At 36.4% G+C, this 11,403-nt stretch overlaps 1 protein-coding gene across 1 annotated transcript; it reads right to left on the bottom strand.

Moving 5' to 3' along the window:
* Positions 1–6,576: 6,576 nt before the first annotated feature.
* Positions 6,577–11,098, bottom strand: LOC113333896 (E2F transcription factor-like E2FE). Its single transcript, XM_026580262.1, has 10 exons — positions 10,891–11,098; positions 10,730–10,797; positions 10,562–10,614; positions 10,392–10,469; positions 10,132–10,309; positions 9,500–9,570; positions 9,329–9,401; positions 9,165–9,235; positions 8,746–9,070; positions 6,577–6,871 (listed from the first exon to the last, which is right to left on the bottom strand). The coding sequence occupies exons 1-10, from the start codon at positions 11,007–11,009 to the stop codon at positions 6,741–6,743; spliced, it is 1,167 nt and encodes a 388-aa protein (XP_026436047.1). The 5' UTR covers positions 11,010–11,098; the 3' UTR covers positions 6,577–6,740.
* Positions 11,099–11,403: the final 305 nt, after the last annotated feature.

The raw sequence follows: 11,403 nt of genomic DNA, 5'->3' as shown, positions 1-11,403 counted from the left end.
CAAGTTCCACAACTCTTTATCCGGAAACGAAGTAGGCCATCAGATTCTATTGCTTCATAAGCAATGGATACAGAGAAACTATCACCATATCTCCATATTCTTCCATCGGCTTCACTCGACAAGGTTGGTTCACCAACTAATTGAAGTAAATTTACCACTTCAAGCAATTCGTGTTCATTCAGATTCCTATTAAAATGTAAATCCCATGCACCTTCGGCAGACACCATATCAACTGTCATAGTCTTTTTCCTCCTAAAGAGCTTATATAGAGTAGGAAAAGATGATTTAAGTGGGACTTCACCTACCCAAATATCGATCCATAATTGAATGCTTCACCATTGTGAGGATATAATACGAAACCAGACTTAAAAAAATCTTTAGAATTTAAAATACCAGTCCACAGACTATGACAAACAGATCTAGTTGTGTGATTCAGGAAGAGGGTTCGGCTACACCTTCAAATTTCTGATTTACAAATCTCCTCCATAATGCTTGATTTTCTGTCCCATACCTCCAAATCCATTTGGAATGTAAAGCCTTGTTAACAATATGTAGTTTCCTTATTTCAACTCCTCCCATGCGTTTAGGTAAAGTAACCTTAGACCAGACTTCCAAACTCTTCTTCCTAGAAGAATTATTTGAACCCCATAGAAAACTCCTCATGATCTTCTCTAACTGTTTTACCACCACCATCGGCATTTGGGACAAAGATAGGTAGTAGATAGGTAAACTAGACAATACACTTTGAATCATAATTAGTCTTTGGCCTTTTGACTAAAACATTTTCTTCCAACTAGCAAGCTTTTGTTGAAATCTTAGAATAATTTCATTCCACACCAACCTACTTTTTGACTTACTTCCAATAGGGATTACTAAATAGTTCATGGAAAGTTGAGTCATGGCACAACCAAAAATATCGACACAAGACTCTGCATTATGCATTTGACCAAGCCCTACGATTGTTCTTTTCCTAAAGTTAACTTTCAAGCCGGAAATAACTTCAAAAGCTAAATTAAAGAATGTTCTTTAAGTTATGTACCTGGATTTCCGAATCCTCCAAGAAACAATTAGATCATCAGCCAATTGTAAATGGCTAATTACAGTTCCATTCATGTCTGCCTTGAAACCTGAAATCAAACCATCGGCTGAAGCAAGATAACACTTCATCAATAAGGATATATGAATAGAAACGAGTGTTAGAGCACTGCTCGGTCAAACTCGCAAGTGTTGATATCTCAAGCTTGTTTGTCAATGTTAGTGTTCAAAACTATAAGTCTTGATTTCTAATCTACTTATAGCTATGTCTCGAACTAGGATAGATTGTGTAGTTGAGCTTTAGACTTCACGGCGTTCATCAATTGAAAACGAAGAACTACTAAGGAGATCTTGTGAAACTTCATCAACAAAAGGTATATGGAGACTGAAACTCATCTATCACTAGGAAAGTCTATTTGTACGCTATCTCCAATATTGAGACAAAAGTCGTATTGCTATATAGTATTCGATTATACACATTTGATATTTCAAGCTGAGTTTAACTCGCTTATATATTTCTCGAAATATGTGTTGGTAATCTTTCGCTTCGACCAAGTTCATCTTATATTCTTGACAAAAGTCAAAAGATGATCATGTGAAAATCGCCTGGTAACATCTTACATGATTTGTGTGATACAATCATTTGATGTAGACTTGGAACGTTTCGTAACGATTATTTCAATAACTTGAAAATTACTTTGATGTTAATAGTTCATGAAATCAACTATTGTCATCCTCTAAGAATGTTTGAATGATTGAAATAGAGTTTAGAACACTTGACCACAATTTGATTATGGACATAGTATGCATACTTGCATATATGTTGATCCAAGACCGGTTTAGTATGCATACCCGTATGCGTACTGGAAAAGTAAGATGAAGTCCGGGAGCCTTGGTATGCGTACACGTACGCATACTGATGAACTCAGTTGAAGTCCGGGAACTATTGTATGCATACCTGTACGCGTACTAATTCAACTGTTGTTTTGGATGTGTGATAGTATGTATGCGTACCGGTATGCACACTGTCGGACACAGTCCAAGTCCGGCTACTTGAGTATGGGTACCCGTTTGCATACTTGAGTAGGTTAAAGTTCTAGAATCGATTTTGACATGAACTAATACATTTATGTAATAAGGAATGCAATCACTTGCAAACCGTGGATACAATATTCATGAATTGATTGGAGTGAATCAAACTGATTTTGCTTCAATTGTGTTCTTATATACCTCTATGAGAATATAGTAATTGAACAACTTTATAGCTAGTTTCATCTGAGTCACTTGAACTAGTTGTGATTGAGATGAATAAGGTTAATATGAAAGTGTTCATATGGATAACTTCGGTTAACTATTGTTGAGCCAACCTAGTTTATCCGTTTAGGTACGGTTACCAATATCTAGATGAAGGTACATTTAATTTGTGTGTAACAAGCTAAGTCCATCTAACGGTGGATAGATATTGCTTTGGTTTCAAGCAAACTTAGCTTGGTTCTTAGATCAGGTTTCAGCTAACGGTGAATATTGATTGCTTTGTTTCAAAGATATCAAACCCTGATTCGAAGACTATATAAGGGAGAACTCTAGCAACTGGGAAACCTAATCCCCACACCTCCTGTTTGATACTAGTTGCGACTAGATTCGATTCTCCTTTAACCTTAGGTTTATTCCAGAACCCTGTAGGTTAACGACTTGAAGATTTCATTGGGACTGTGAAGCCAGAACCAACTATTTTCTCTGTAGTTCCGTGTTATGATCTTACTTCTACTATCGTGATTGAGTATTATCTTTGCAAAGATTTGCTTGAGATTTATGTCCGATAGGTAAGATTAAAAGAAGTCACAAACATCTTCGTCTCATCGTTTGTGATTCCACAATATCTTGTTTCGCTTCCATACGATTAAGATTATTGTGAGGTGATTGATAATACTAGGATGTTTTTCGGGAATATAAGTCTGGTTTATCAATTGGTTCCTGTGCACCTTGATTTATCAAAAGACGAAACAAAACTCATAGGTATTTCTGTGGGAGACAGATTTATCTATATCAATAGACTTTTCTGTATGAGACAGATTGGTTTATCAAGTCTTCGACTTTGGGCGTAGCAACTCTTGGTTGTGGGTGAGATCAGCTAAGGGAATCAAATGCGTAGAATCCTGCTGGGGTTCAAAGATGTAGGGAGCAAAACTGTACCTTGATCAATGTGAGATTGGTCAGGGATCAACTACATTCCAGTTTGAAGTTCATTGGTAGTATGCTAGTGTCTGTAGCGTATTAATACAGTGTGGTGTTCAAAGCTGGACTAGGTCCCATGGTTTTTCTGCATTTGCGGTTTTCCTCGTTAACAAAATTCTGGTGTCTGTGTTATTTGTTTTCCTCATTATATTTTGTTATATAATAGAAATATCATAGATTGTGCGTAAGTTCAATCAATTCTTAGATCCGACCTTTGGGTTGTTGATTGAATTGATTGACACTTGGATATCGGTTTGTGATACCGTCCAAGTTATTTCTCTTATTCAATCGGGCTCGCAAATTCCTATTTGTTTGATTGCGGATTGAATTGAGAAATTGAGATATAACTCTTTGATATATACTTTTCTAAAGATTGAGTCTGACTGTCTAGTTGATTCTCTTGAAAGTATATTGGATTTTTTCCACTCAGATTGTCGAACGAAATATTGGGTGTGGTTGTTGTACCCCCTCTTTTTCAACGAGAATATAGGGTCTCCCTGCCTGATGCCTTTTTGGTTTCTAAACATCTTAGTTTCCTCACCTTCAAGAGAACTGCAAATCTTGGGGTTGAAATGCACCAGTTAATCCAACTGCTCCACTTCATTCCAAAACCAAAATTGGACAAAGTATTATCCACACAATTCCAATTAACATTATCAAATGCCTTATCGAAATCTACCTTGAAAATTAACCCAGTTTGTTGTAGCCGAATTCTAGTATCAATAAGATTCAAAGCTACTATCTTGAATCTGCCTGCCATGTATGAACGCCCCTTGATAGTCTGAAATAATAGAAGGTAAAACTGTTTTCGATCTTACAGCTAGTAACTTGGAAATAATCTTATAAACACTTCCAATTAAGCCGAAAGTTATGAAGAGAAACTACCCGTCTACATTTAGGAATTAAAGTAATATTCGTACAGTTTATTCTCCAATCAAATGAACCGTTACTCTCAAATTCATTAACAACGCGCATTAAATCAGTCTTGATAATGTCCTACGCTGACTTATAGAATTCCATCATAAAGCCATCTGGCCCCGGGCATTTATTAATACCAAACTGATCAATCACCTGCTTGATTTCATCTTCTGAAAAGGTCTTTTCCAAACTCATACAATCCTCAAACGAAAGTTTAGGCATATCAAAAAAATCACAATGCGACCTAGATTTATTCAACTCAGAAAATAATGAAGTATAAAACAAAGTAGTTTCAACTGCAATCAAATTCTTATCGTAACACATATTCCCACCAATTCTCAAACAATATATACTATTGACCTTGTATTTGAAAGATGCAATTTGGTGAAGATAGCCAGAATTCTTTTCTCCATCTTTAATTGAGCCATTTTTCCTTAGCCCTCTGACCAATTTTCCTAGCTTATCAATATAGGAGGTCGATATAGGAAAAGAAATCCCTAACTGTGAAGCCAACTATTCAACACCTGAAGAATGAAAGAAATTGCAGAATTATTTTTAGGATAACCGACTGCAACATTGAAACAAACATTGTAGCTCGGGACTAGGGTCATCAACGTAACGCTTGGAGAAAATTTATTTAGCCATCTAGGTAGAGGTCTTCGTATGAAAGTTGGTAAATGTCATGGAAAATATCTTGGTTGCACTGTGCAACGGGGTAGACTTAAACTAGTTGACTTTACAGATATTCTTCTTAGACATACTAATAAATTGCAGGGTTGGAAGGTAAATTCTTTGAGTTTTGCTGGTTGGGATGTTCTCATCAAGTCTGCTCTTAATGCTTCCCTGAATCACTTAACGTCTGCGCTTAAGATTCTTAAGGGAATTCTTCTTAATGTTGATAAATTTAAGATTTATTTATGACAGATCAGAAATGGGTCACCTAGGGTGCATGCTGTTGAGACGGTGGTCATGGGCTTAAAGATCTGGAGCTTCATAATCTAAACTTTTTAGCTAGATCTTCTTGGCGCATTTTTGTAATCCAAATTGGGTCTAGGAGCTTGTGAGACGATGAGATTAAAAAGGAAACATGTTGAGACATACCAAAATTTTTTGAGGCATACTCAATAAAAACAAAATAGAATCACTAGGTAGTAAAACCAATAACCGCATATCAACGATATTTGATAATGATAGTAGTGCCCTTATTATTTATTTTTTTTATTTATTTTTTTAAATTTTTTTTGATTTTTTAAAGTGTTTTCTGTATTACCTGGATCTAGGTTCGGCTGATAAGTAACTAATTCTTTTTAAAACATACTTAGTTTCGAACTTCAGTGTTTAACCGTCGAGCCTAAGTTCGGCTGACTCGAGCGAAAAAATAGGACAACCGAACTTAGCATTGTTCTTCATAAAGTGAAGTTCGGCTAACATTTTTGTGTTTAACTATCAGCCGAATTGTTCATCAACACTTTCAGAATAATGAAGATCAATGAGTAGTTCGGCTGATAATTCATTTGAATTGTAAGCCGAACTTCACTCTGTAATTAGTCGAAGATGATGAAAATCGTAGTCTGGTTAGCGTCAATTGGAGAGAAGAAAAATAATTAAGAAAAACAAAATTAAATAATAATAATAATAATAATGAAATCTTATCAAAAAATTAAATATGATAAATTAATCGATCACTTATGAAAAAATAAATATTCAAAAGAAATAAGTAAATTAAATAATTAATCAAGGTTGTCTTAGTAATTTAACTAGCTTTAGACACTCCTTATCAACCTACACTAGTTAGGATAAGCATTGAGTATGCCTCCTAAAAATTTGGTATGCCTCGAAACAGGTTTCTTAAAAAAGGTGGGACAAGAGGCAGTAAAAGTCTTGTAAGAGGTATGGATACTATCAAAGCTAGTCTAAATGTAAGATGGTCTTGATGATGGTGCTACTATTAAGGTATGAGATGATCTTTGGGTTTTTAGATATCCTCCCAAATAAGTGATTCCTTATATTCCTTCACATGTTGCCGATATGAGGGTTGCTGACTTAATAACGGATAAGGTGAATGGTGTGTGGCAACTGGCAACAATATAGAATTACTCACTTGCTTTCTTACGAAATCAGAGATCAATTTATTAGTTCAAAGTGCTGATTCCAGGATCTGGGGAGAGGATCAGTCTGGTAACGTCAGTGTTAAGTCCTTTTAACCTTATGTATTTGTAAAGAAGAATTGTGAACTTCGAGACCCACACAATTTTCTTCTCTTTTGATGTGTGAAAGGTGATACATAAGCAAGAAACGTGTGAAAGGTGATACATAAGCAAGAAACATCGAAGTTACAAAAGAAAAAGGGACTGAATTTTATTACTCTTTGTTCATCAGACAGTGGAACAGAAATAAACTTCAAGGTCACAGTCATTCAAAATTGTGTTTGAGAAGGATGACCATTTGTCCTGGTTGGTACACTGAAGACCAATGTATTCTTTTTTACAAGGTTAACCAAAGAAAGTATAAAAGGTATTTTATCTGTATCATCATAGTTGTATACTTGACGTCTAAGAGGATCGGAGCGCAGAAGGTACAGAAATGAATTCAGAAGATTTCATCTCTGGTCGTGGCTTCTTCCCGATCTCATCGTACCAGGTACCCCAAGCTTCCGTATAATGAGCAAAGAGTCCCTGCAACCCTGCCAACAGATAAAAAAAGAGAAGTGAACCTTTTTGCTCTTAGTTTCTCAATTCCAGCCTCGGTGTATTACAATGATATGGGTGATACGGGTGCTAGCTAGTGACATGTGACCAAAAGTGTCCTCATTAGTTGGAATAATATGTATAAATCAGCTTCAGCGGAAATAGTATTGCGTCGTGTAGTCAGATGATATGGTCCAAGAAGTAACTATTAGAAAAAACGGCTTTGTTATACCAAATTTGTATGGACTATGTTTTGATCTCTAGACCTATTGCCCACTACTTGTTTTTTCATTTGAATAGATAAAACAATAGTCCCACATAAACTAAAATCTAAAGAGTTTTAGACTTAAATACCATAAAATTGGCTAAAAAGACATGGCCCTTGGGTCATTAGACTTTTGTGTGAGGGGGAAGGCCTAGACTAGGGCAAGGTTGCCTTTCCCGTACGCGCGGTGCTTCGCGTCGGGTTCGGGTTCATTAGATCCTATCTTTTTGCTAAAAACTTCTGGTACGTGTTTTACACACATGTAGAAGAATCTTCTTCTTTGTCTGCACATGTTTGTCTTGGCTTTCTTGTCTGTACGTGTTTGTCTTGCCTTCCTTGTCTGCATGTGTTTGTCCTAGCTTTCTTGTCTGTACGTATTTGTTTTGGCAACACTTTTTTTAACCAACACACTGCTCTAAGCCTGACAAAAGCAACACTGTTTTTAACCATACATTACCAGTATTTCTGTCATACACATGGTTTTGTTGCATGCATTTTTCCTCTCGTTTGTAACGTCTTAAACACTATTTAAGGGAGGAGTCTTGAGCTCTTTTGATACGTGTTTTACACACATGTAGAAGAATCTTCTTTTTTGTCTGCACATGTTTGTCTTGGCTTTCTTGTTTGTACGTGTTTGTCTTGCCTTCCTTGTCTGCACGTGTTTGTCCTGGCTTTCTTGTCTGTACGTATTTGTTTTGGCAACACTTTTTTTAACCAACACACTGCTCTAAGCCTGACAAAAGCAACACTGTTTTTAACCAAACATTACCAGTATTTCTGTCATACGCATGGTTTTGTTGCATGCATTTTTCCTCTCGTTTGTAACGTCTTAAACACTATTTAAGGGAGGAGTGTTGAGCTCTTTTGATACACAACAGAGAAACATCTCTTCTTCTGCTCTCCCTCTGCTTTCAGAAAATAAGTTTTTATTTCTAGTTTCTCTGTTTTTAGCTTTTGCTAACACTGCCAAGTTCTAAGGGTACTCTCTTTGTATGCTACATTGAGGGGTACTATCATTAGTTGTATCCTGGAGGTGACTCGCCAACTGCTATAACATCTCAGCGGAGTAGCAGGCGATATTGCCTTTAGGACAGCGTATCGTATACGTGCCTCTACATTTTCTGTGCATCTCCAGCAACATCGGTTTGAGTTAAGTATCTTCTTCTCAGTTACATTATTAGTTCTATGTCCAACAGTAACATTACCAGAAAATCCATTCAGGGACTTCTGTATATTTCAGGCCACCAACTTCACGGTAAAATGTACAGGTAGGAGGTGCTAAGTGATTTTTCTTAACCAATGCAGACTGAGCTCAAGTTTAGATGCTAAACTAAGCAAACTAATGTTCCTAGTGGAAAATGGCTAATCATTCAAAGATTATATTGCATCTCTAGGTAATGAGGTAGTCGAAAGATATGCTGCTAATTATAAGAGAAGAGGAGGAAGAAAATGAGTTGCCAATCATTTGAGAAGAAGTGAACTGCTGTGGTAGAAATCCTGCTGTATACAGGTAATGATGACCAGAGTAGTATAACTAGTTCTATAAACAAAAAGATTTACTGATGATGTTACTTAGAACGTTCGAAGTTAAGGAGATGAGTTTACCTTGGTTTCTGTATGGTGGGATATGTGTAGAAGCCAGATTCAGCATAGCCTGGGATCTTGTTACAGTTTTCTTCACACTGGCATCGGCTTTGGGCAACTTAGTAGGATCAAATCCAAAAGGGTTGTGCCTATGAGCCAGATCATACCTATCTTGCTCTTGGTTATTCGAGTTTGAATTTAGGTTCATGGAAGAGACTGTCTTGTTCCTTCTAATACTCATGTTTGTCAAATCAGCCCCGAAAATCCTTTTCTTTGAAACTGGCAATGTTTCCTTTTGTAGACCCAACCATTTGAATGCTGGTCTCCCACTATTAAGATAATGAGTCTGCAAATTCAATCGAAAATTTTAAAGTTGTAAGTAAATAAATATCCAACTAGCAACTTGCTTCTTATTGAGTGTGCTGTTTGCTTTTCATTACCTTTTCGATAAGCCCAACTGAACTTAATACATTTGCAATGTCATAAAGCCGTCTAACTTTTGAGTCATTACCTAAAGAGGAGTAAAATTCAATGAGATGTAGTTTCCTCATTATACTTGTAGGAAGGGCCATGAAAGGAGAGTAAGAGTAAAAAGAGAGATTACATCGTGTTTCTGATGAGTTATTGGCATCCATAAGCAATATCTTCGCTGCTTGGTCAAGAGCAACAACCTTACCCTGAGAAAATAGACAAAGTTACCATAATGAGGACGGAAGTACTCAAATAAGAAAGCATGACATAGGAAGTTGAAGCTTTAATGACATAAGCAGCTCACATCAGAACAAAGTAAGAGCTTGACGAACTCCTCAGTAAGTTGCCGGAGAGACTTTCCACTTCTGGTACCACCTGTTCAGGAAGATATCAACATTAATTTAATCAAACTTTATTAAGATTCCTAAAAAATACACAGTCAGATGTCCTAAATTGCTCAACGTCCTCTATTGATGTGTTCAATTTGCCAGTATTCGGGCAAGTTTTCTGAATGAACTTCCTACGTTTGCTCACGCTACTCTCACAGGGCTTTCAAATGTTCAATTCCTGCAATTAGGACACCATTCATGTTCCACTAGAATCTTCTATTATAACCTCCCAGAGTAGATCAAATTGCAGAAAACTTCACGAAGATGTTTGTTCCTCTAACCAATCCAAGAGGCCAAACTGAACTAGTAGAAACCAACAGCTAGCTATTGAAATTTCTAAGAATGTTCATGCTACAAGATATGCAAAAGGCATGTTCCTACTTCCTACAGCGTAAAATTCAGGTGCCAAGTCATTTCATGTTAAAAAATGTATCCAACTATCAACAAGATAAAGTAACAGTGTAGTGTACCATGAGCAATATTAGATTAAAAGATCAAGTAATCCAAATAAGTCCTACGGTTAATCGAGACCCTGAGAAAAAGTTACCATTCTTAGAGGAGGAAGAAGAACACTTAGCAAGGCTAGACCCAGCTGCCAATGCTCCAATCCTTGAATTCACATCTAAGTTCTCTTGACTGCTGCTACTACCAGTGTTTTGATCGACTAACGTTTCGTTGCCATCCTCGACACACAAGATGTTTAAACTATCATTCAAAGCTTCTTCCTACACAAATTCCCAACACAAATTAGGACATCTCTTTCAGTAATGCACCAACACTATAATGAAACCTAGTAATATTTATTACCTTCATCTCTTTTAGGGCATTTGCAATTCCACCCAAACCTTTCCAGTAGTATTGAGCTTTTCCCTTCTTTACAAGAACCTATGTAAAAAAAATCCCAAAATCCAGTACAATTAAAATGAAATTTCTACTATTCAAATACGAAAAACACGAGAATTGATTAAAGTTCTTACTCCAATAGCCTCAAATACATTAACGACATCGTACATTCTGCGACGCTCAACTCCTGAAAAATCACAAGCAAAATCAACAAAACCTAACAGCAGCAGCACCGAATGACCCAATTCAAATCCAAAAGATCCGCATTAAGGAAAAAGGGTTTGGGTATATGGGATAAGAACCTAATCTGTTTGCAGCATCATTCAGGTTAAGAAACTCGACATCGTCATCGTCGTACAGGTTGAAGAAACTGACCCAATTATAGAAACCCAGATTCAGAGAGTAATTCAAGTAAACTAAGAATGATATGAACAATTGAAAGAAAGGGGTAAAGAAGACTTACTTAGAACACAATAGACCAAGTGATTTCTGCTTCCTGTTATATGATTGTTCTTCGTTGCTGAAATCTTTCTTTTCTTCTGTTGAGGATTCATTCATCTGGTTCTGAATCTGATACTTCATCTTTGTTTTTTCTTTATCACCTGTATCTTCTGTACAGTAATATATCTGTAATGGCGTTTTAATGGAAACCCACGGTTTGATTCAGGGTTTTATTTGATAAAAGTCTTCTGATTTATTGAAACCCCAGAGGGAGGGAAAAGGAAGGTTAAGGAGGGAGATATTTCTTTTAAGGAGGGAAAATTATAAAGAATTCAATATTTCGTTAATGAAAATGAAATTCAAATTTGAAAGAATCATGTAGGCCTATTTTATTAGATTCAAACCCAGAAAAATATAGGCTCCGAAACCTTTTAGATGTCGTCGTTAACTCATTCCACTGTCCCTACGGTAGTCGAAGCATTTTAGAAATTACATTCTGCCAATTCCAATGAGACAGCTTTCACTGGGCTTCTAA

Source organism: Papaver somniferum, unplaced genomic scaffold (genome assembly GCF_003573695.1).
Source record: "Papaver somniferum cultivar HN1 unplaced genomic scaffold, ASM357369v1 unplaced-scaffold_135, whole genome shotgun sequence".
Lineage (NCBI taxonomy): Eukaryota > Viridiplantae > Streptophyta > Magnoliopsida > Ranunculales > Papaveraceae > Papaver > Papaver somniferum.
Note: the sequence above shows the minus strand (reverse complement) of the source record. Positions and strands in the feature narration are given on the sequence as shown.